This window comes from Leiobunum rupestre, chromosome 6 (genome assembly GCF_980474605.1).
Source record: "Leiobunum rupestre chromosome 6, qqLeiRupe1.1.hap1, whole genome shotgun sequence".
NCBI lineage: Eukaryota > Metazoa > Arthropoda > Arachnida > Opiliones > Sclerosomatidae > Leiobunum > Leiobunum rupestre.
In genome coordinates, this window is record NC_143389.1 from 59640801 (window position 1) to 59667412 (window position 26612).

General features: G+C 34.9%; 2 protein-coding genes across 3 annotated transcripts; one reads left to right on the plus strand and one right to left on the minus strand.

Moving 5' to 3' along the window:
• Positions 1-3264: 3264 nt before the first annotated feature.
• On the minus strand, positions 3265-15814 carry RpLP0-like (ribosomal protein LP0-like). The gene is made up of 6 exons (XM_090177372.1): positions 15494-15814; positions 15251-15413; positions 15029-15178; positions 8453-8604; positions 4799-4875; positions 3265-3486 (listed from the first exon to the last, which is right to left on the minus strand). Exons 1-6 carry the CDS (start codon positions 15519-15521, stop codon positions 3292-3294), a joined length of 765 nt encoding a protein of 254 aa, XP_090033498.1. The 5' UTR covers positions 15522-15814; the 3' UTR covers positions 3265-3291.
• A 325-nt stretch (positions 15815-16139) lies between these two features.
• Positions 16140-22396, plus strand: 14-3-3zeta (tyrosine 3-monooxygenase/tryptophan 5-monooxygenase activation protein zeta). Of its 2 annotated transcripts, none has more exons than XM_090180063.1 (6): positions 16140-16291; positions 16562-16877; positions 18462-18585; positions 18881-19044; positions 20201-20296; positions 20382-22396. In XM_090180063.1, exons 2-6 carry the CDS (start codon positions 16584-16586, stop codon positions 20439-20441), a joined length of 738 nt encoding a protein of 245 aa, XP_090036189.1. In that variant the 5' UTR covers positions 16140-16291; positions 16562-16583; the 3' UTR covers positions 20442-22396. The 2 variants fall into 2 exon arrangements, with proteins under 2 accessions (XP_090036189.1, XP_090036188.1); XM_090180062.1 differs by lacking the exon at positions 18881-19044 and adding an exon at positions 19269-19432 and having other exon boundaries at positions 16141-16291.
• The last annotated feature ends 4216 nt before the right edge of the window (positions 22397-26612 follow it).

The window sequence follows — 26612 nt, forward strand, 5'->3', positions numbered from 1 at the left end:
TGTACTTCCGGTTTTGTCGTCCCGATGCCCATCGATGGCGCATCGACTCGAGGAGAAAATGCGCATCGGTGTGTTTGTTGTTGTTCCCTTGCACGCGGTCGCGAAGCACGTGGAGAATATGGCTTCAACAATGGAAATTAATAATGTTAATTTTGTTTCGGTGACTTTAACTCGCGAAATTAGAAACTACACATTTGAAGCACCAGAAATCGATTAAAGGCCGACTACATAAATCTTCGGTTTACTCTGTCTTTCACTGGAAGTAGGCTTACTGCAATACACGTGTGCCATGCAGTCAGCCTACTTCCAGTGAAAGACAGAGTAAACCGAAGATTTATGTAGTCGGCCTTTAATTAAAAAAACTAATTTACTGACAGCCGCGTATAGATGTCGCTACTATTCGTAATGCCCATCGATGGCTACGATGTGGGGGGAAAGTAATGTTAATTTTTTAGTACCGTCTGTCGGCTTTAGATGTCGCTACCTTTAATAAAATCCATAGATGGTATTGTTTAAAAAAAAAGCGTAACTTTTGACGTCACGATGCTCACACGAAACCAAAAATTCCGTACATAGGGTACTGACGTAACGATGCTCATCAGAAAAATCCCAATCGGTTTTTAACATTTAACAGCAAGTGAACGTACCCAGGGAGTATTCTCGTGACGTCACTATCAGTATAGTGAAAGGCTAGTGTCATCCCCCTTTTTAACCTACTTTAGAGACACGGGCGCCATCTTATCTAGATTTCTCGTGAAAACCAGTTGTAGGGGAAAACGGAGACGGTAAATATGGTTTAAAGTAAAAGGACGATTACAAAATCATGTTTTTGGCGCTCGACACTACCTTTGCATTTTGGAGGTATAGTGGGCTTACTTATCCGCTTTTATACCCTAACATGGGGGGCGTATTTTCACCCGCAAAAATTTAATCGAGGAGGTATCCACTTCGAAAAACTTGTACACCCGATTTCTCATTTACAAATATTTCCGATATTTCTACATTTCCAGAATGTCTAATATATTTCAGTTTATTTCTCTATATTTCCAATATTTCTTTGGAATCCTCGAAATTTCTAATTTCTTGGGATTTCTCTAGATTTCCAGAAATATTTCAGTTTATTTCACTAGATTTACAATATTGTTTTGGATTTCTCGAGATTTCTAATATTTATCCGGTATTTCTAGATTTCCAGAAATATCGAAAATATTTCCGTTTATTTCACTAGATTTCCAATATTTCTTGGGATTTCTCTAGATTTCTAATATTTTTTTGGATTTCTCGAGATTTCTAATATTTCATTGGATTTCTCGAGATTTCTAATATCTCTTGGGATTTCTAATATTTCTCTAGATTTCCAATATTTTTCCGGTATTTCTCTAGATTTCTAATATTTCTCCGGTATTTCTAGATTTCCAGAAATATCGAAAATATTTCCGTTTATTTCACTAGATTTACAATATTGTTTTGGATTTCTCGAGATTTCTAATATTTATCCGGTATTTCTAGATTTCCAGAAATATCGAAAATATTTCCGTTTATTTCACTAGATTTCCAATATTTCTTGGGATTTCTCTAGATTTCTAATATTTCATTGGATTTCTCGAGATTTCTAATATTTCATTGGATTTCTCTAGATTTCTAATATTTCATTGGATTTCTCGAGATTTCTAATATTTCATTGGATTTCTCGAGATTTCTAATATTTCATTGGATTTCTCGAGTTTTCTAATATCTCTTGGGATTTCTAATATTTCTCTAGATTCCCAATATTTTTCCGGTATTTCTCTAGATTTCTAATATTTCTCCGGTATTTCTAGATTTCCAGAAATATCGAAAATATTTCCGTTTATTTCACTAGATTTCCAATATTTCTTGGGATTTCTCTAGATTTCTAATATTTTTTTGGATTTCTCGAGATTTCTAATATTTCATTGGATTTCTCGAGATTTCTAATATCTCTTGGGATTTCTAATATTTCTCTAGATTTCCAATATTTTTCCGGTATTTCTCTAGATTTCTAATATTTATCCGGTATTTCTAGATTTCCAGAAATATCGAAAATATTTCCGTTTATTTCACTAGATTTCCAATATTTCTTGGGATTTCTCTAGATTTCTAATATTTTTTTGGATTTCTCGAGATTTCTAATATTTCATTGGATTTCTCGAGATTTCTAATATCTCTTGGGATTTCTAATATTTCTCTAGATTTCCAATATTTTTCCGGTATTTCTCTAGATTTCTAATATTTATCCGGTATTTCTAGATTTCCAGAAATATCGAAAATATTTCCGTTTATTTCACTAGATTTCCAATATTTCTTGGGATTTCTCTAGATTTCTAATATTTTTTTGGATTTCTCGAGATTTCTAATATTTCATTGGATTTCTCGAGATTTCTAATATCTCTTGGGATTTCTAATATTTCTCTAGATTTCCAATATTTTTCCGGTATTTCTCTAGATTTCTAATATTTATCCGGTATTTCTAGATTTCCAGAAATATCGAAAATATTTCCGTTTATTTCACTAGATTTCCAATATTTCTTGGGATTTCTCTAGATTTCTAATATTTTTTTGGATTTCTCGAGATTTCTAATATTTCATTGGATTTCTCGAGATTTCTAATATCTCTTGGGATTTCTAATATTTCTCTAGATTTCCAATATTTTTCCGGTATTTCTCTAGATTTCTAATATTTATCCGGTATTTCTAGATTTCCAGAAATATCGAAAATATTTCCGTTTATTTCACTAGATTTCCAATATTTCTTGGGATTTCTCGAGATTTCTAATATTTATCCGGTATTTCTAGATTTCCGGAAATATGGAAAATATTTCCGTTTATTTAGCTAGATTTCCCATATTTCTTGTGGATTTCTAGATTTCCGGAAATATTTATAACGAGTTCTCGCTGTTTTAAGTGGCTACCCACTCGAATTTATTTTAAGATCCATAAAATAACACGTCCTTCTTGTTACCCCGCCCCCCCTTTTACAGATCTCCCAATTAAAGATATCTAATGAATTCGTCCATAGGATTGACTGTACTATCTCAAGAACAAGTTGGGCAGTCGAAGCGAATTTATGGAAAGGCCTATTATCTCCTCATTTACGTCGACTTCATTATGAGAAAAACACTTAAAACGGATCTACCGTGTTTCCTTACTCGACTTAGGCTTAAAAAGAGCACGCAGCGGGCACGTGTGATAAGGCACCGTTTGTGTGGGTAGGTAGAACGATAAGCAGGAAATGACGCGCGTATATGTAGTTAGAAGTGTTTTTTTTATTTTTTAGTCACTATTATCCGCGTCCATTTCTTCATCTTCAACGGCAGCATCTTTTTCTTCATTACTGTCATTAGTCAGTTCGTTTTCCTTTTCACTCGTCGTGGCGCTGTCGTCCAGAACGACGAAACTGCAGTCGTTGGCCGTCCACATACTTTGTATCGTGAACTTAAACTCGGCCATCTCGATGCCCAATAATTTCTAACAAATAGAATTCAACTCGAATTTAATACATTTCAATATCAGTAGCCGTACCTAATGACGTCACAAATAAGAATTTACGTCACTAGTTCCCCAAACCCTAATTCCATTGTAAACTTTAAATGTCAGTAAATCTTAATTCCATTATAAGCTTTAGATGTCAGTAGATCTAAATTGCATTATAGGCTCTATCTCACAAAATTCCATTATTAGATTTAGATATATAAACCCTAAATTCCATTATTAGATTTAGATATATAAAGCCTAAATTCCATTATTAGATTTAGATATATAAACCCTAAATAAAATTATTAGATTTAGATGCATAAACCCTAAATTCCATTATTAGATTTAGATATATAAACCCTAAATTCCATTATTAGATTTAAATGCATAAACCCTATATTCCATTATTAGATTTAGATACATAAACGCTATATTCCATTATTAGATTTAGATGCATAAACCCAGAAGAAAATCAGGGGAAGTATGCTTCTAGTCAGCTTTGGAAAGGCGTCACTTTTCACGAATTTTCGCACCAAAACGGTTTAGCGGGAAATCGCGGATGAATACATCGTTTAAAAAATCAATTTTTCTTAAATTGAACAATTGTAACATTGTCCTTCTCATTCTCTGCTAATTGAGCTAAGGCGTATTTGCTTTCGTCGTTTATAGCCGTGTTGAATCAAAACAAAAGTGGAACTACTTTTTCAGTTTGGTTTATTATGCGTAAAAAGGCATTTTCGTGGGTCACAGACGACTTCTACGGCTCAAAGCTACTTCCCCTATTTTCTTCTGATAAACCCTATATTCCATTATTAGATTTAGAAACCCTAAATTCCATTATTAAATTTAAATGTATAAACCCTAAATGCCATTATTAATTTAAATGTATAAACCCTAAATGCCATTATTAATTTAAATGTATAAACCCTAAATTCCATTATTAATTTAAATGTATAAACCCTAAATTCCATTATTAAATTTAAATGTATAAACCCTAAATTCCATTATTAAATTTAAATGTATTAACCCTAAATTCCATTATTAGATTTAGAAACCCTAAATTAAATTATTAGATTTAGATGCATAAACCCTATATTCCATTATTAGATTTAGAAACCCTAAATTCCATTATTGGCTCTAAATATTACCAAATATAAATTTCATACTAATTTAAATTGCTAAAGCCCAGAATCACCAAATATCTTCAGTTAAAAAGTCACAAAACTGTCCACCCGGATTCCCTCCACCCTCCCATTTCGAAGCGTGACGTCATCAGAAGATAATCGAAATTGAAAATTAAACTTACTAAAATCCTAGCTTTCTCCGGCGTTAACGTTTCGTTCTCTTTGCAAACTTCGAAATCCTTAATTAACGTCACTATTCCTAAATAGAAGCAAACGTGGGTTGATTAATCTCGCCGCTGGAATTCAAAATGTATAAAATAATCACGTTCCAATAGAGAATTTTAATAAGTCTCCCAAAGCCACCTATACACTCCGCGCGTCACCTGGCGGGAATTTTTATCCGCAGCCTTTGAAAATAGCCACTTGTCGCGGGGGGAGCGGGTGACCCATTAACAGTCAAAAGCCGGACCCTGGCGAGCTTCAAAAGGGCCGAAAGGTTTGCCCAGGGAAAGCTTTCGAGCAAAATACATTAAGGAAAGATGAAAAATAATGGTTCGCCTATCCCCGGTAACCATGGAAACCGATTTCCTTCCCTTCCTCGACGACATTACAAACCCCTTCTCCTACCTACCTAGCTACCTGCCTGCCTAAGTACCAACATCACTCGTTCCCTCAACGAGCGCAATGTTGTCTATTTCCGGCAGAGCCCCAAGAATCCCGCTCTAAAAATTTCGACCCTTCTATTACAAAAGGTGAAGTAGCGGTAGTGTAGAGCGTCAAATTCCGACTTTATAGATCCCTTTGGCCAAATATCGTATTATCGATGGCATGGCGTCTCAATATAGCGGATTTGCTGATAAACGGATAAAATTGATGATACCGTACCATTTATCGATATTGAAGAGCTTCATCCGGTATCGGTTTCATAAAAATGTCGCCCGAAAGCAAAAATCACGTAACACGAAATACGCGCTTTTTGCATTTAAGAGGTTTTAAAATTCGGGGATTCCTGGATAAAAGCCACCTTTTTCTCCAGCAAGTGGTAACACAGGGTTGCCACAAAATTTTGAGATTCAAATTCCCTTACTATTCCCTGTTTTCCCTGACCATTTTAAGAGATTTTCCCTGACTTTTTAAGGCCAAATTTTTATTTTATATTTGACTATAATCAGAAGTTGATAAATTTAAATGGACTTATATTTAAGTAAAAAGGTTATTTCAATGTTGAAAAAATTAGCCAAACTTTCAACGAAATAAATGATAATCATAGAATTTGTCATAGATCTGGTCTAAAAAATAACCTTAAAAAAGTGCCAAGATAAAATTTAATTCCTTGACTTTTCCCTGACTTTTTACAAATTCTAAAAATTCCCTGACTTTTTAGGTCCATTCTTAAATTCCCTGACTTTTCCCTGATTTACTTGACATGTGGCAACCCTGTAACAATTACGGGCTTTTTACCTCTGTGAAGGTCACTGGTAATTCGTTACACAAATCACTAGTTAACTTATTAGGCCCGTTTGGTTCCTTGGGTATTATTATTATTATGATTATTATTAGAATATCTTCAGGGGGACCATGAATATGGTTATAACAATAATAATAACCCCAAGGCCTATGTCATTTAACGACTTTTAATGCCATAAATTCAGGAGGGTGCGTAGGCAGGTGGTGGACAGACCTTCACGCCACGCGAGCCAAGAGCTCCCTACACTCACTATTACCGATAACCTCAACCATTTTTTATGTAAAGGAGAATAACTCGGGGGAAAACCTCTTTAACCAGTGGGGAGATAACTTGCAAACTCAACGCGGAAGGAGTTGTTCCGAGTTTCCTCACAGTGCCACAAGCTGGAATCGAACCCGGCTTCTCTCGCTGCGAGGCGAAAGTGCTTACCAGGGTTGTAGACTTTTTTAAGTAAATTAAAAGAGACCTAAAACGGTTTTAAAATTAACCATTTAAAAAGTCCAACGTTTCGGAGGAACTCTTCCTCCTTCTTTTTAAATAAATAAATTGTTAATTTTAAAACCGTTTTAAGTCACTTTTCATTTAGTTTTTTCACAATGCGCTTCTCTTCACTTCGATTGTTTTAAGGTTAATGCCAGTTTTTCTTGATAAATTGATAAATAATTTGACTGCCGCGAAAACGTAAACTATAGTTTAAATTTATATTTAATAAATTGAATTATTAATGAAATTTAATTGTATTTTCTCTGAATTGAAATTAATAAAGAAACTATTTTCGTACATTTTCATAAATACGCGATTTAAATCAATGATTTTTTTAAAAATCCCTTGATTTAAAACCCTGGTGCTTACCACCCATATTTTTTAAAACGTTACGTGGTTTTTGCTTTCAGCCGACATATTTAATTTCGACGTCATACGATACCAGTTTTTTCTATTTCGATTTAATCGATTTTTTTATCAATGTTACTAGATACGGTACACTGAGATTGGCTATCTGTATCTGCCACGTTGTAAAGATACAAGGTTATTTCATATTTCAGTTTCTTATTTGGGTAGTTGGGAGGAAACTGATAAGCCAATTTTGATATTGCCATCGCCATCTATCGACGATTTTATTATTATTTTGCTTTAGGAACTTGAGTCGCACTGTACCTTATGTTAGCGTAACTGCGCGTACTTAATTAAACAAGTATACACGCAATTTATTTATTATTACTTCTTATGGTAGCGTAAGTGCTACTCACTGGTATACTTTAATCGACGAATTTGGGGTTGGAGGTGCAATTTTTAGAGGAGATGTAAAATAAGCATTTATCCTTGAATTTACTAATAACTCGAAATTTCAAAAATTGGAGTAAACTACGTTTTTCCACGAGACAGCCAAAGGGAGAAGGTCCTTCCGTAAGAGTAATGCCATTAGAGGCTATGTTTTTAACGCCAGAAGTAGTAACAGATGGCGCCAACAGTCGGAACAGTAAACAATTTAAGTTATAAAACCCGCCATTTATTTCTCACGCCGAATTTCTTCCGAGGGTAGAATATCGTTCGTAAATCACGAAATTAAACGCTATACACAGGGCCCGAAAGCGGGCCCGGGCCCTAAGACAGCCGTTGCCACTGGAGGTAGCTATACTATTTCATTCAGTGGTTTCTTTTCGTCTGTTCTCGGACTAAAAGTGTATTCTTTTTACCCTAAATCGTTTTTTTTTCCTGTTCCGGGGATGAGAATTACTCCGGCCCATAAACTATTCGCTTGTTCCGGAGTATTAGGGCTACTCTTTTTACTCCTTCTGAAAAGGAAGTGTAAAGAGAGTAAATCGGAATTAATCTGCTAAAGGCCACAGGCAGCCATTTTTTAATCCGACTCTTCTCCACCCAAGAATCGGAGTAACATGACGTCATAGCCTTACTCTTCTTACCCTACTACGAAATATCGGAACAAGGGAAAAGAAACCGCCTATTGTTGAACTTGTAAAAGCTTTGCTCTGAATGTTTGTTCAGGGTTCGTACAAAATTTCCGGAATTAAATTCCCTGAAATTTCAGGTTTTCCCGGACCATCTTGGTAGAATAAATTAATGGTTTGAGGTAACATCTTGAAAAATATTTATTATGTATTTTTAATAAATCTTTCAAAAATTTATTAGACGATTATTTTGGAGTCATTTTCAAATTCCTTGACTTTTCTCTGACCTTAATTTTCGAAACATTTTCAAATTAACCGACGTTTTGAAAACATTTTCAAATTCCCCGATCTTTTGGAAACATTTCCAAGTTCCCCGATCTTTTGGAAACATTTTCAAATTGCCTGACTTTTCCAGCTCGTGTACGCAATTTATGAATCGGTTAATTCGATTCGGCGGTTACCTTTTTGCAACGAGGTGGGCATCCCTAGTTGACGCAGCTGCGGTTCCAAGGCGTGCGAGAACTGAGGAAGGGGTCCCTTGTCCAGGACGACAGCGTCCGTCGACACAGTTCCAGAGCGGGCAAAGTCCATTTCCGCGTAATTATCGAACCATCTGAAGCGAAATCAAGACAAAGACGTTCGTCATTTCGGGTTTTGACAGGATTCCAAATATTTTGCCCGAAATGGGGAAATACGTGAGAGCTTACAAAATGGAAGTGCCAAACAAGCGTAACTGATCAACCGTTACAAATTACCTCGCGTAATTGGCCCGTAATAACAATAATACGCGCGCAAATTCTAAACATAGTTTATTATTCGTGGTAAAGAGTATAGACTCGCTACATTAAACATTTCAATACCAACAAATTTAAAGGAATTGCGTTATCGTGAAAATTTTAAGCAGTATCTCCCATTTTGACATATCTAGGTTTATTTCAAATAAATTAACTAAAATTAATTAAAGATCTACACAACACGCAAAATTGTAAAATGATTATTAAAAATCCTAATTAAATTAATTCGTTAAAAATTTCACATTAAAATATAAAAACCCAGAAAATAGTCACTGCCTAGTTTGCGCGCAGCAAACGAAAACTCAATAGTAAAAAAATTCAAAAAGCTTGAAATTTCAGCCGATAGATGGCTCAGTTTTAATATTTTACTAAAATGACAAAAAATAATAAGAATTAAACGTTTATTTGATACATATATTCTAACTAAACATGGTAAATTTCTTAGAATACATCCACGATAATAGCTCTTTATTATGGTAATAGAAGAAGATAATTAACCCAACACAGACCAATTTAAACACATTAGTAAGAAACTAAACGCCTAACTCGGCGTATGTTCTAATATTATAGGAAGGTGGAAAATTTTAAATTTTGATCATTCGTAATAAAAATGATGATTTAAAGAACTCTCGAGAGTTTAAAAGCAAAAAATGGCTCCACCGCTCAAGCGCGACGTTTCATTCAAAAGTGAAGTTCCCCTCCGCGGATCAGTCTTATTTTAAACTTCCAACGACTCTCGTATTGGTTTTCAACCGGAAATAAGCTACAAATTACATATTTTTGAAGAAATTTTATGATACCCGAGATGCTTCAGCGAATAAAAGATGCGTGGCCCCAACGCACCCAGCCGAATATATTCTACTAAAATTAAAACGCTAAATTGAGTCGTATTTTTCAAATATTTTCAGAAAGCTTAGTACAGCGAAACGAATATTAAAACTCAAATATTGATTCGAAAATATCGCTCAATAAATCGTTGATTTAACAGCACAGAATGCCAAATCCAAATACAGCTTACAAGTAGTAGTAATTACGTTTAGTTAATAAATTTCGGTGACGTAAATAAGGTATCTCTGTCAAATTGGCCTAGCTGAATATTATTATTTTTATTATCATGAGGAGTACTTCCCCCCCCCCCGAATCTTTTTTGGGTCCCTTATTATCATGAACCATTTTTACCGAATACCTTTGGGCCCCTTATTATCACGGTGAACGTTATCCCTCGAATCATTTGGGGCCCCTTATTATCACGGTGAACGTTATCCCTCGAATCTTTTGGGGCCCCTTATTATCACGGGGAACGTTATCCCTCAAATCATTTGGGGGCCCTTATTATCACGGGTAACGTTATCCCTCGAATCTTTTGGGGCCCCTTATTATCACGGGGAACTTTATCCCTCGAATCACTTGGGGCCCCTTATTATCACGGTGAACGTTATCCCTCGAATCTTTTGGGGCCCCTTATTATCACGGTGAACGTTATCCCTCGAATCTTTTGGGGCCCCTTATTATAACGGTGAACGTTATCCCTCGAATCTTTTGGGGCCCCTTATTATCACGGGGAACGTTATCCCTCGAATCATTTGGGGGCCCTTATTATCATGGGGAACGTTATCCCTCGAATCATTTGGGGGCCCTTATTATCACGGGTAACGTTATCCCTCGAATCATTTGGGGGCCCTTATTATCACGGAGAACGTTTTCCTTCGAATCTTTTGGGCCCCTTATTATCACGGGGAAGTTATCCCTCAAATCTTTTGGGGCCCCTTATTTACGCTACTTATATTGTAATGGTATCAAATTCCAATTAATATCTCTTTAAAAAAAGTTGATTTAACATCACGTAAAGTCAAATCAAAGCAAACCAAAATAGGGCTTATAAGTTCATTTACATTTAGTTCATCTTAATCTAATTTTGTTACCCATACAAGATAATGATAAACTTATTGCAAATATTTAAAATTTAGTAATACAAGAAATCCAAATACCAAATCCATATTTTTTAAATCAACAACTCCTTTTCCTAATAACCTCACCAGATGGGGTGCCCAACCTACGTCACCGGAACAAACTAAGCCTATTAATAGTTCATTGTACGGACATAGGCTATAGGCAGTCGTACAATAGGATAAACATCTTTCCTATTTGGACAGAAGAGGGAGAGAACGCGCAATAAAGAATAAACCATCCAAATGCCAACTTCGAGTAGGTTATTTTCACAACACTCTTCGCGAAACGAAGTTGGCAGTAGCGAGACCGAGGACCCCCAAGAAGCGAACAAAAAAGGAACGTGGGAAGTCGTAAATATAGGCTCTCAAATAAGATAACGCGAAGAGAAAGGATAGGGGTCGCCATGGTAACCGGAAAGATGATGAGAAAAACACGGCATTGAATAGGGAAGATGTAGAGAAAATATTAAAGGGGGTCGAGAAAATGGTACTCTGCATTCCCCCGTACCAAGTCATTTATCACACTTAGACACCTCTAGCTGCTTCAATGAAGGCGATGGTATATTATCCTCAATTCAGACAATGCATTAAGATCATTATTAACGGGATTTTCCTTCGGAATTATTGAGTCCTCTACAGAATATTAGAACTTAAAAGTACGCCCTCGGTTCAGAGGCGTAACGAGGGGTACAGATGGGCTGCGGCGATGGCTAGGGGGCGCCCAAAGTATTGTATGTAAAATCGATTTGTTGGATTATATATTAAACTCATTTTCCTTGAAAGTACACTTTTTTTAAATAAAACAAAATTATGTGGTTTTTCAGAGACAACCGGGCGGGGCGCGCCAATTTGGGTGTTTTGCCCCGGGCGCCAAATATCCTCGCTACGCCACTGCCTCGGTTGGAGAAAATAGCTAAGTGGTCTAACAAAGGCGCAGTTTTCTGCCCACCTCTCTAAAACGGTTGGCTTTCGACTGATTATTTAAAACTATTTCAGATATTTTTCTTCCAATGTTAGTATTTTGGGTAAAATTAATGAAAGTTGCGTTAAGTCCATAAAAGAAAATTGGGTAAACACACAATTTGGGTTTATTCACTTATATTTCATTTTATAATAAAAATTTATAAATTTTAAGCATTGTAGGTAAAATTAAGTTATGTTACGTAAAATCCGAGGGGTAAGACAGTCTCAGATATTCTGTACACCGAGTTCGTGCATTTAGCACTGTAAAAGCTACATATTTTCCAGAGTTCACGAGTTCCATTTAGCACTGTCAAAGGTACGGCAGTGTACACCGAGTTCGCAGAGTGTCTTAACCCTCGGTAAAATCACTGAAACATTGGGTAAACTTTTGAAATTTAGGTTTGTATAAGAAAAATTAAACCAATTCAAAAATTGCAAATATTTCCAGTACATTAAGGAAAAATATACACAAAAAATTCGGCAAATAGCGCGAAATTGTACCAACTTTTAAAATTTGAGTTAGTCTGTGTTCAATTAGATAAATATAAATATGGAAAAGATTTTAAGTAAAATTAAAAGGGTTGGGTTAAAATAATAAATTTCGGTTAGTCCGGGTCCAATTAGGACAATAAACATGTAAAATTTCAGGGACTATAGGTAATTTTTTTTTCTAAAATTCGCTCACTGTTCAGAAAATTGTATAAAATTGGGTAAAGCTCATGTCTTAGGTTTAAATTTAAATACTTTAAGGAAATTTTAAGCATTTTAATAAAATTTTTCAGCGATTTTACCTAACATAACTAAATTTTACCTACAGTGCTAGAAATATGTATTTATTTATATGTACAGATTTCCGAGAAAAGCCAGAGTTCCTACCCATTACTTATGAGTCCCAAAAGGGCGAAACCGGTCTACTGTTCGAATCTCAGGCTGAAATTTTGACTTTTGATAAAGATTAATATACCCAAATTATAAGAGTTTACCCAATTTTCCCAGATTTTGAAGGATTTACACCAACTTTCAATTAAATTATTTATATTAATATTTTCATGTTTTTAACATTGTTTTTCGGGCCAAGTCACTTATGACTTGTACTCAAATGCTGGAAATATTTACAATTCGATTAATTTTCCTTGAATAAACTCAAATTTCAAACTGACGTCTTCCAACCAGGGTTGGACATAAGGCACTAGTCACGACATTTGGCTACTAAAATAAATGCTCTGCCTACTAAAATTAATCGAAATCTGGGGCTCACTAGTCAATTTGACTAGTGAAAAATTTACCCAAATATCCATAAATTATGTCGAATATGGCGTATCATAAATTCATCAATCCCATTTTATTTTAAAAAAATCACATCATGTAACCCGAGTGATAGTAAACTCCTATTTTAATTCTGACAGATAAAGCAAAATGTTGGCTCTCATTGTTTTTATACCTACACTAGTCAGTGACTATTAAAATAAATTAAGGTAGGAGGCCCACTAGTCAGGCTGACACTAAAAGAAATATCCTTATGTCCAGCCCTGCTTCCGAGAGCACGCCGGTGACGCTATATCTCCCCCCCCCCCTCCCCAGTGGCTGACCACTCTTAGATTACGCTTAGATTAGCACTGCCAAAGGCAGGGACTTCAAAGATTACGCGTAATCCCATTAGTACAGTCAAAGGTACGGCTCTGTACACCAATTACGCGGAGTGATCAGCCCCTCGCTCCCCCCTACCCGAGGCTCATTTAAAAAAGCATGGGATTTTCTCTTAACAAATTTGGACCACATTTAGGTAAATTTCATCAAGTTTGGCTAAATTGGAAATTTTTTGGGGTCAAATTGTAACGGTTTTTGGGTAAGATAAGGAAAAAATCTTATTTTTGTTTTAAGTGGTCAAAAAAATTTTCGGTTGCCATTTCAAATCGTATGGGACACAACGTCTCCTTTTGGGAGCTTTCATATCTCATTTCGCCCGACTTTGAACAAAATCGGCAATAAACACCTCGGGTACTCTCCTTGGCATTAGCTTTGACCATAGCCATTAATTTTTTTATCTATAGATAAAGCATGGGTAGAGTCCTGTGACGTCAGAGTGCATCAACATTTCCATTTTTCGCGTAATCCGTATGGCGGAAAACGTGACTATCGTAAAGTAGCCAACCCTTTTCGCAACACCCCCCCCCCCCCGTTGATCGCGCATGGGGGGGATTAGAAATAATACCGCCCCTCCATGGCAAAGGAACAGAATGGGGTACCAAACTAATTGTTTAAAAGAGCCTAAAGAGGACATTCAAACTGCAAAGGTCAAAACACAGGAATCGATTAAACACGAGTGCTAATGAGAAAAGCCTAGTTCTCTCTCCGGACTGAATTAGTATCCCTCTACGGCGTAGTTTAGGCCTATAGATCAACCTACCCAGTATATGAAGTCACTAAAGAGACACGCCGAAATCTGATATCACCGCGAATATTTCCTAGTCCAGATAAGATAACGCGCCTAATATATTACCGCTCTAAATTCTCTTTTGTACTTCAATTGGGTTCAAGTTTCAAAGCCTTCATATTGGCGTACCGCGTACGTATTACTTTGATGAGGCTAAACTGGCTATGCAGAAAACCAACGCGTACATTTTTAATTTTTTTTTACGAGTGGTTTTGTAACAAATTGAAATTGGGAAATTGTATGGAGGAAAAAAAGGGCTTGTGCCTAACACAAAACAGAAATATATGGCGCCGGTTATAAAAGGAATGAGCGAAAGTTTCCATGACAACGACAGGAGTTTGAGCCTAAACCACCGAGGGGGGGGGGTTAAATTGGAGGGAGGGGAAAATCGATGTAGCCAGCCAGAAGGAAGTAGGGGGGGGGGGGGAGGATTTGCTACTCTTGCCTATTCATGCAGGAAAAACAAAATTATGTCGCCCCAAAGTGTGTTGGCAAGCTAATCGCTCAAAATATTTAAATGCATATCAACATTTTATTTTTCCAGAAAATTTGGTTAATAAATTAATATTATGTTAATTGTTACTTAAATAAATTCGTTTTGGTATAGCTTTTAGATTAATGTACCATTAAAAGTAAAGCGAGTACTAGAAGGCAATTAAATTTAAATTGTTATAACGACAAACTATTTTCCATTAAACCAAAACTATTAAGTGATTTACATTAAGATAACTAACTGTACACTTGAGAAAATGAGAGGGATGTGGGGGCTAATGCTAAACATAAAGATGGTGTGCCAAACTTAAAAAGGCAGCCAAAATGTTATCCTTTTCTTTTTCTAATAGCTTATAGGCTAATTCCAACTTATTACATACATGCAGCAATAATTACACTACTTACTTTAAAACTTCATTTTTGTGTTTGTTTGTAAAAAGTAAGCCACACTGTCCCTTCAGTTGTTTACTAATTAAATGTAAATTGTCTTTGTACTCGTCTGCAGGTTTACGACCCAGTGCTTTCTGCATTACTTTATTCTTTCCGAACATGAAACTTCAAATGTTGAAGTTGATTGAAATTAGTATAACGCAATGTGTATTTCTTAATTTGAATAAAATTATTTACCGGCTGTGTTTCCATTGCTGACGTACATCTTTTAGTTTGTTATTTCTCATATTATGAAAGGAAAACACAAATATCCTCGAATATGCATCGACATTCTTTCGAAGCTCTTCAACGAGAGTCTGTTTAAACTGCAATCCTTTTTTCTTTGTATTTGTTAGAGATACTATAAATTTAAAGGGTTGTATAATTTAAAAAAATGTCAGTTGCATATAATTTAACACTTATTTGACAAAAAAATCTCACCTTGTTTATTTCTTTTAGATTTTGGCATGGTGGGTTGAGAGAAAGTACGCCAAGGCTTATATTAAATGCGAAAATAATAGCTTTTAGTAATATTAATCAAACGAAAAATAAATTATCCCTTAATTCAGAATTAAAATATAGCTTAAACTATAATATTACTCAATTAAATGTTTTAATTTTAGAAGACAAGCAGTTTCAGTACAAAAACAGGTACATCACGCGGTTAGGCTTAGCGTTACGGCGGGAACGGTATGTGACGTAATTCCGACTTTTAAACGTCTAAAGCGCCACAGGCGTGAGAAAAACTAACTTCCACGTTTTTTACGGTTTTAGAGATTTTGATGTTAATTTCAAATTTTGTATTAGATATCTGAGAAAATTCATTAAAAAGAATATTTTTATAGGTTTTAAACTTGATAATAACCAGTTTATGAATTTTAGGTAAAATAATGAAAGATTTTTCAAATAATTTATTTTTTTGTATGTCAGTAGGCGTGGTCAGTCTTGAATTCGCACTTCCGGAATTGTTTTATTTTAATCAAAAAGAATTGTGAAATAAAACTCAAACTAATATTTTTATTTATGAAATTTGGCTTTTAAAATATAAAATATAAATATTTAGACTAAATTTATTGTTTTAATAAAAATTTATGGCGTAGCGTTCGCCGCATGCCCGTAACTTAGCAACTGCTGACGTCATGACTCTGTTAGAACGTTGCTGACCCCGTAGTGTCAGAAAGAATCTTCCTCGATTTTCGGCCGGTAAACTCCTGGAACCCAAGAATCCTCCGCCTGTCGGTAAAGTTAATCATTTAAAATACGTTTTGAATTCTGAGTTGTTCGCTGTTTCGAATATGACTTGCTAATTGAAGCTGAGCTAGGATTAATTCGTCTGTCGCATTGACAGTTAATTTACTAACGGAACATTTTGCCGCTACCAGGGGAAGGTGTGGGATTAAAGTTATCGTTGGTCGCCATTTTGACTGACGTTATTTAGGCCCTTATTACTCGGCGTGTGGAAGTGGGCTTGCCTCTCGTGACTTTTTCACTGAAGGATTATTCGATCAGTTTCAGTTAAAACACATTCACAATGGATAAAGACGAGCTGGTACAAAGGGCCAAATTGGCGGAACAAGCCGAAAGATACGATGACATGGCTGCGGCGATGAAACAGGTCACAGAAACGGGCGTGGAGCTGAGTAACGAAGAGAGAAATTTACTCTCGGTCGCCTACAAAAATGTCGTCGGCGCCAGGCGGAGTTCTTGGAGGGTCATATCCAGTATAGAGCAGAAAACGGAGGGCAGTGAAAGGAAACAGCAAATGGCCAGGGAATACAGAGAAAAAGTCGAAAAAGAACTAAGAGAAATCTGCTACGACGTTTTGGTAAGCCTTACTTTTTGCTAAGCCTATTTCATCGACGGCGTTAACCTAGGCTTAGTCGTTCGGCTGGCCTAGAGTATTAAGGCGTTGCCCGGTTTCGCGGGGTTTCTTCACTACAACACCCGTTGCGTCATCTTCAGCGTATTCTCGATAATGGGATAATTTCAGATTTAACGTCATTTCGCCCTTTTAGGGAGTAAAAGGACCTAAATTATTCCACCCAAAGGTGTGTGGGGGGGCACAGGTTTGATTGGGGTAACTACTGCCCCTAAAATTTGACAGATCACCCTCATTCCCTTAATTTTCTGGAAATTGATTTCATGTTTTTAGAATGTAATCAATAACTTAATTATAGTTACCTTATGTTATATTCATCCCATTAATACATTATGCAAACTAAAAGATTAATTTTTTTGGTGGGGGGGGGGGAGTGAAAACCCTTATTTCCCAATATACCAATAGCAGATTTTAATTTTTATCCAATTGGTAAACATAACCATAGAGTTAAAATCTAGTAAACAGGACAAAGAAAACAACCAAAGATAAGTTTAATTTTTAAGTGGATAAACATTTTCTAATAATCGAAAATGTTTTGAATGAGGAGTTTGTGTTATTTATCAATACAAAACTTGAACAGTAAGGGAAGCTAATTAAGTAATTGATTGAAGAAATGCATAGCCTTAAATTTGTCATTTAGGATTTGGTTGATAGTACTCCATAATTCTACTGACTACAATTATTCAATAGAATATCTTGAACAGTAACTGACCTTGGCAGGCTCACAATCAATGAATCATTTCATTGTTGTTTCAGAGTTAAAGTTATAAAATCACATGCACTTCTATTTGAAGGCCTAAATCAAATACCATGTAAAAATATATAATACATGTATACTTGAGCAATATATTCTCTTTTGTACAATTTACATAATAGAATTCTCAGAAATATTTGATAATAATTCTATGGAGGCCCTTTAATTTTTGTTAATTTTAAACAATTTGTTGGTCAGTGACTCCCCTTTTTAGTTAAATTTGGGAATATTCACTAGTACGTGTCATCATGACCTCTCAATACTAATTACCGACATATTTTGCAATCTTGGGAATGCATGTCAATATATTTTTGGTTCATTGATTTTAGAGTGGCTGTTATTACAAAGATGAAGTAAAACAGTAGGAAGTTACCTAAAGAGGGTTTTATGAAGTTCATATTTGTTTCCAAGTGAAAAGCTTCAAATCCTATAAACAACTACCACAATAATATTAAAAAAATTCTTAATTGTTATTGACTAATTTAGCTTAAGTTTAAGGGGGAAAAATTTTGTTCTACTTGTGAGATTTTCGAAAAACATTTTATAATCATTGTGGGTCATGACACCGATGCGGTGTTTTGTAGAATTTGGGTCATGAATTGGTTTTTACTGACATATTGGAAAAATATTTTTCTACCTTTACTCAAGGCCAATTTAATTGAACTTTCCATATCAAGTACATCTCCTTTTTGACTAGATTTTTTTTATTTGTTTTAGTATTCTAACTATTGAAAAAGTATATTTATACTGTAGTAATTGTGGTTGTATTTTTTTAGGGCCTCTTAGACAAATACCTTATTCCTAAGGCAAGTAATGCCGAAAGTAAAGTTTTTTACCTGAAAATGAAGGGGGATTACTACAGGTATCTTGCAGAAGTTGCCACTGGTGACCAAAGGAACAGTGAGTTATTTTTCCATTTCTTTGTGAAGCTCTGTGCTAGCTGAATTAGCTTTAATTGAGTAGAATCCACTATTTGCGTATAGGCTTATTAATGCTGAATACTTAGTTAAAATTTGTGCTTTAGCTTTAGCCTTTTTCGAATTTCAACATTGAAGCTTTTAAGAAACCAGTTTTAATTCTCTTGAAATCAGCAAATTAATGTAATATTATTATTAGCTAAAGCTGCCTCATGTGGGTGCTAGATTTTAAATTTAGAAGTAGCGCTAGATATTCCATGTTTTTGTTGAACGTGCAGGTGTGGTTGAAGAGTCGCAGAAAGCTTACCAAGAAGCTTTTGACATTAGTAAAAGCAAAATGCAGCCTACACACCCTATACGATTGGGTCTTGCGCTGAATTTCTCAGTCTTTTATTATGAAATATTGAATTCGCCAGAAAAAGCCTGCCAGTTGGCGAAACAGGTAATTTTGTCTTTTTATTTGGTTTTTCATTTAGTTTTTTTCTTTTTTTTTCGTTTCGTTATTCCTTTCTTTCCCTCACCTTTTCTTACATAAATCGAAAACCCTTTTCTGTAACATTCATCTTGTTTTAAATAACAATTAAACCTGTTAACTCGTACCCCCCAACTTATCCCATCCTTAAATATGAATATCGAAAATCCCTTCGTCAAAAAATCCCCCTTTAGGTGTGATTGAAGAGTCTCAGAAAGCTTACCAAGAAGCGTTTGATATCAGTAAAAGTAAAATGCAGCCAACTCACCCTATCCGTTTGGGTCTAGCCCTCAACTTTTCAGTCTTCTTTTTTGAGATTCTGAATGCGCCAGATCGGGCCTGCCATTTGGCCAAGCAGGTAAAAGAACTATAAAAATGTATAAATAAACGAGAAATGTGTATATTTCCTAAACTTGCCCATCTTAGAAATTTGCCCCATTTTAATAAACATTGAACTAACGGAGAAGTATTTAAAATTTAATTTAGCGAACAAATTCTTAGAGCCGGTAAAAAGCTATTTGGATCAGTGGTTAACATATTTCACCCAAGTCTATGTAATAGTTGTGTCCATAAGCTGGCTGGGTTTTAATTTTACGTGTGTGGAATTTTTTTGTTAACCCCTATTTTAACCTTCGAATATTATCACTGAACTTAACATTTTTTTCTTGATAGTGTGCTACATTTATCTCTCAATACTTGTAAAAGTAGTAGTAGTAAATTTTAGATTATTCGAAATTTTTTTAGGGCTATCCAATTTTATCTTTTATCCATTCCAGAGTTATCATTAATTTGTTTAGTAGCTATATTGCGACCTGATTACTAATAACGTTATATTGTTCTGAATGTTAAGTAATTGTAAAGAAATATGTAAACCCTCACTCCGCTTGCATTTTTAATGTCCCTTTTCACACATCCATAGCCACCCCTTTTTTTGGGATTGAGAATCCAGTGATTTTCAGTCCTTTTTTTATCCTTTTTTTATTTTTATTTTTGTTCGAATTTAGACACCATTGCATTGGCAACTATTTTTGTCACCCAAATTGTTGCTTTTTACTATGGTTGTCTCTGCAATGAGTTTCTAATAAACTCAAAGAAGATATTAAATTACGCTTTGCAATTGTCTTAGGCGTTCGATGATGCCATAGCAGAGTTAGACACCCTGAATGAAGATTCCTATAAGGACAGCACATTAATAATGCAGCTGCTCAGAGATAACCTCACGGTTAGTTTCCTTTTGAAGCTTAACTCTCTAGTTTCGCAGAAAAATTAATCTCTAACTTTGGCCAAATTTTTCTTCCCCAATTTAGCTTTGGACGTCAGACACGCAAGGGGACGGTGATGAACAACCAGAAGGTGGTGACAATTGATAAAGAGACAGTACCTCCTCCTGCATTCCCCCATGAATTTGCTGAATACAAAAACCAAACAAAATAATACCCCCCAAAAAAGCCTACTTTAAGAAAAAAAAACGAAAAAAGCCTTTTATTGTTACAAATTGCACCACCATTTCTGAGCATTAGTATTTACGTAGTCGTCCGTAGTTTGTCGACAAACGGATATTTAATTGAAAAGTTTTAAAATTGATTCTCAAAATTAAATGAAAAACCCTTGAATGAACAGGATACGTGGTATTTTTTGTTTGTTTTTCATCTTTGAAAAGAAGAAAAGTTGTGAAGAAAATAAGACTGCTTTATAAACATTTGAGAGGAAAAAGAAAGACCTTTTTTGCCTGTCTCGAAAAACCCTGAAGGATTTTTCTCCACGTTCATTTTGTCTGTGGTACTGAAAACGTGTCAATTTTTACCCAGCTCGTCAAGCTAAAACTAATATAAATATTTGAGAAAATTAACAACCATTGTCCAATTTTTTTCCACGCGCGGTTTTCCCTAATTCATAGAAATATATCCTTCAAAAATCGGAAAAGTTTTTCGAATCTTAAATGTTACAAATCTTCGGAAACAAAAAGCCTTATCAATCAACAGCTTAAAATTTCTTTCCGTTAGCGCTTCAATTTGGAGTTTGTATCAGAGACGCGTCATTCAGTGTGGAACATTTTCCATCAGTAAAAAAACTTTTATATAAGTTACAAGTTTTTAATAGGGTTTTTTATGATTTAAACTTAGTACTAATTCCTTATTCGTCACCAAATCTTTCCCGTTTTTCAGTTCAGTTTCCTTAAGTCTATTTGTGCGTTTGGGCATTGAATCGACTTAAAGGAGTTGAGAGAAAGTCTTCTAAACTAAGAAAACCAATGGAACTTTTTTAAAACTGAAAAAGAACTACATTTATAGTCATACTCATAAATCGATGTTTAATGCCAAAATCGGGAAAGTTATTACTTTGCCTACTGCCTGTCAATTTTTGTTATAGTCAAATTTGTATGATGTAAAATGGTGGTAGCTAAGTTATATGACCGCTGAATAAATGATTTGACACAAAAAAAGACCATTTTTGCATGTCAACGTCAGTTAAATTATACTATTCATCCAATAAAATAATTTTTGGGATAATTTGTTCAAAATGGTATCAAAATGATTCAAAAATAAAATAGTCGTATTGGTTCGTTGGTCTAAAAACATCGACCAATGGCTTAGCTGTTATTGACGTTATTTGTGACAATTTTTGTAGTTTTTTTCGTCCATTTTTCAAAAAAACTTAAGTCTTAAGGAAGGCTGGCAAATCGTTAAAAGATGGGTGATAATTTAAAACTTTTCGGCACATGGCTATACGCAGAAAGTCATTGATAAGAATTTTTTAAATAGTTTATTACCAATGAACTTAATTTTTAAATGAGATTGGTCAAAAAGTTCATTATGAAAGTTTTTCTTTTTTAGTTGGTCAAGCAAGCTGCTTTGGGTAAATTTCACCTTTTCAGTTAACTGACCATGAGACTTCAGTTTTTATTTTAAATTTTTTCATTACAACTTCTAAAATAAAGTGAAGAAAAAATTCCTTTCTACTGTAATTGGTATTCATAAATTATACTCGGGTCTTCAAAAATAAATTGGCGTTTTTTCCTTATCGCTCGCGAGACAAATCTTAAAAAACCTTTTTATTGAAAATTGTGAAAAATTAATTAAAAAGTTTGGAAACTGAAACATTTTGCCTTCTTAATTTTATGTATTAAAAATTAAAGGAGAAGAAAATAATTTGCCGCTGCTGTGTTAAATGTTTACTATGTAGTTTTTTGTGCCACAAAATGGGTTGCATAAAAATAAATCTTATTATGTTTGTATATCGAAAGACAAACGTTCTTAAAAACAGTTTAAAAATCCACAATTTATATTACGATGAAGCAAAATAAAACTTGTAATTTATTTCAGTCGCCCCTTTTAAAAAAAAATATCGAAAGCAAAATTAATGAACCTGTTGTAGAAATTTTATGCAGAACTCTAGTACTGCATTGCTTAACGTTCTCGTTTATTTCGTCTTGAGCAAAACCTAACCTCCCGCGTTAATTTTTCATTCGGCAGCAAATCGACGATTGGATCTTGATTATCTTTTAGCCGAAATCCATCTCTGCGTAATCTTTCGACAGCTGGATACACGAAAAAAGTAGTCAGAAACCTTCGGTCAGGAGTAGTGAAATTTTATGTACAATTTTGAGAAGGTAAGGAAAAACATTTCGCCATATACTTTAGGACATACAGTGATATTAAAAGTGTATAAGATATAGCTGACGAAAGAATTATCCATCTCGCTATACTGTTATGTGTGATTCGTTTGAAACATGTGCCTTTGAAGATTTCTTATTGCCTTAATGCCAATTTCTTGACCGAACCTTTTTTCTACACTGACATTCTCATCAAGCTCCGACTTGGACTTACACTCGGAAGTTTCGAACTGACTACCGTGTCATCGTCCTTGGTAGTAGTATATTTCACATATTTAGACACCAGGGGCTCTGTGTTGAAAACTGAACGTGGATTGTGAAACAGCTCTGAAAATCAGTTCGGTGAAAATTTTTCCTAATATATATTACTTATGGCTATAGCAAAGTATGAAAATTAGTAAAAATTGTCACCGAATTGATTTTCAGAGTTATTACGCAATCAGCACAGAGCGCCTAAATGTCTAAATATACTACTACCAAAGACGATAATATACCACTCAGATCGGTTGCAAGTCCATGTCGGAACTGACAATTGTGAGTGAAGTGTTAAAAAAGATTCGGTTAGAAAATTAGCATTAAAACAATAGGGAGTGTTGTATTTTGTGATTTTCTAAAATTAGACGCGGGAAATATGAATTTATGAACAGTGGAAATTTAAAAAAATTTAATCGTTAGGTGGGGTAATACGCGCCATAAAGTATTAGCTGTGAAGTGGTGTATGTATCGTCAGTTCGGCGGAAAATTCGCGTCCGTAAAAGGTGCCTAGAGTTGGCGAAGGTACACTTTTCATTTCTATGGTGTAGATGGATGCTTCTCCCATTAGATATATATTATTAATTTCTTGAAATATCAGCAGCCAGCTACCTATACCTTGCTTTATGGAATTATTACCATAGCTGCGCTTATAGAGATGCGTAACTCTAGATGTTTCCATAAAATCCCCATCAAAGTCCTATACAATAGAATTTGTGGGACCACAACTGGATTTACAACAGGTTTTTCTTTATACTGTCAAAGTTCTGGCAGCAATGTTCGGCAGGGGGGGGGGGCAAAAGAGTCGGGGAGGATTTTATGTAAGAAGTATACCCCCAACAAACCTTGTTTTTTTTTTTAAATATTCACCAATCTTAACACCACCTGCACGAGAATTGAAATTGAACTGACATTTTATTATAATTTATTACTATAAATTCACATTGAATTTAAATAAAACCCATAAGAAATTTTCTTTTAACCGGAAAAAATATAGTATTTATAGCTGCGGTTGTTATTAGTCGGTTTCTATGTGTTACCATTTATGAAAAATGACTCCTCAAAATACAAAGATGAAATCGAGCGGATGAAATAAAGGCCTAATAAAAATATGTTATATCCTACCGTTCTCTTTTCGAAAAATAAATAAAGACATGATGTTTATCTTCAAAAGTGTTTCAATAAAGTGCTCAATAATAACTTCAGTGCATTTAAAAACTTTTAATGAATTAAACTCGAATGAAAGATTTATTTTGAAGACGAAAACGTGTTCCAAATGTTTGCATCTATAATCCTCGCACTTCCTCCTGGCCGCACGATGTAACTGATGCTACTTTTTTTCTTGTCGCGATTTAGGCCGAGTTTGGCATCTCTATAAGCGCAGCGACTCCCGAAACCACTCAATCCAGCCATAAGGATTAGAAACTCTATATAAAAATTGGTAGACTGAAATTACCGGCTGTAGCGCTGGTGCCACCTTCCCGGAAGCACTGGCATTACAAATGTAATTCGAAAATACTTAATTAACACTTAAAGTATTATTTTTAGATTTAAATAATTCAAATAAAATGTTTATAATGTTTGAACCTGCAACGAGAGACGCCATATTACTTTGTAAACTATTTGCCTGCCCAAAGATATAGACCCGGTACCCTTGATTCGAAATCACTGCCTTCCGCGTAGTCAATAGCGTTTACTCACTTCCTAAAGAACTCAAGAAAAAATCTCCATAGGGAATATAACCTCCAACATGTTCCTTAGCAGGAATCCATACCTTTACTTGGAATGCTTATCGCGGCAGATTTTCGTCTCGATGTGGCTGACGGTGTTTTTGACGTCACTATGTTATTGTTAACTTAACAAACAACAACGTGAGAGGGGAGCGCGCGCAGAGGAGATTTTTTATCTCGTAGGTGGTACCAAAGCCGTCAGAGTGATCTTACCATACGCGATACGGCGGGACAAGCATTCCAAGTATAGAGATGGATTCTTGTGCTTAGCTGATTAAGCTGTACAAGTTTTTAAAGATAAAATACCCCAAAAGATGGACTATTGCTCTTATTCCCTGATAATTGTGGGGACTACAAAGATATGGTTTACTTCAGCTAGTGATTTCTTTGGCAAAAAGTTAAACCAGGAAATTATTTATGTAGTAGAGGCATTTTGATCCGGAAACAATTTAATCATTTATGAAAATTTGTTTAAGATTCGAATGCGCTCTTTCATGAGGTATGGTCCCCTTATCGGATAGATATAGGTAATATGGCTTACGTCATACGCCCAATTACTAAAAATTGGGAAATCTGTAGTTTGACTGTTACAAGCATTAGGGAATTTTTTATCATGATAGATTTGAAGGCTTTCTTTCAAGTGATGAAGTCGTCCGCACTCTACAGGGTTGGGAAAATCCGCCATCTTCAAAAAAGATTGCTAAAATCCTTAAAATTTTTAACATCTACTAAACATTCAATAACGAGTCATAGCTTAAAATTACCAAATATCAATGTAAATGTTACGAAAATTTAGAACGGTTTCATTTTTTCTCCTTTAAAAATTTCTTTGTGGTTTTTCTAAAGAGTATAACGGTCTAAAAGGAATTTTATTATTTGTATCATGAAATCATGAATGTATTTATTTCTACCGTAAATATCGAACTATACCATTACTGCTCCACCATTTAACCTAGGACGGGTGATGAATTTCCGCGATTTACGTAATCGCTTAATCCAATCAAGAGACAGCTAGGTGTTTGTCTTTGACTCTGTCAACAAAACATTTCAAGGATTACCAAGGGCGGATTAACTCTTTCGGCGCCATTAGGCACAGAAAAATGTTCCGCCCCTGGCTTGGTCAGCTAAGTAGGGGCAAGCCAAGTACTTCGACCGTGGGGCTTTATCAGAGTTTTGGCGCCCCTAGAAAAAGGGCGCCCTAGGCACGTGCCTACTCTGCCTAATGGTTAATACGCCCCTGGGGATTACGCATTTTAACTGACCAAGAAAGTTACGCGTAGGTCTTAGAAAAATACAAAATCAGTTGAACAAAAGTTATTTGCTGTTAATATTTTTACAACATTTTGTTCAATCGAAAAGATATGCGTATTAAAAGTTTATTAAATAAATTTATCACTAAAATCGAATTTTTACTGATTTTTTATTTTAATTAAAATTTCAAAGTTTTATATAATTTAGTATCATAATTTTACCTAAAACAAATATGTTTTTTAATTTTTAAATACTTAATCTATATATATGTATAATCAGAAATACATGTCCTCTTTTCGAGAAGGGAGGTATGACACGTGACTGAGTAGACGGGGGAAAACGGGGAACTTGCCACCCTTGTTAGAGGAATAGGTCGCTGATAATTTCGGTTCATGTATTTCTGGTATAATGAATTTATTCAATTTAAGCTAATAATCATATAGAAGTTTTTATTTTTTAAAACCTATTTTGGTACTTTCCAAAAAAAAATCGGCGGAATCTCCACCCGCAAGTAGAATAAAATACAACATTGGGGGGAAGTACAAGAAAGATTATATTTAAACCTAAATTATAGCAATTGGCGAGGTTTTTCTTTTTCAAAAATACTATATAAAAATTTATTTAAATCAATAATTTTTTTGAAAAAATCATTGATTTAAATCAACCAACCCTGCATTGTTAAGTTACCGAAT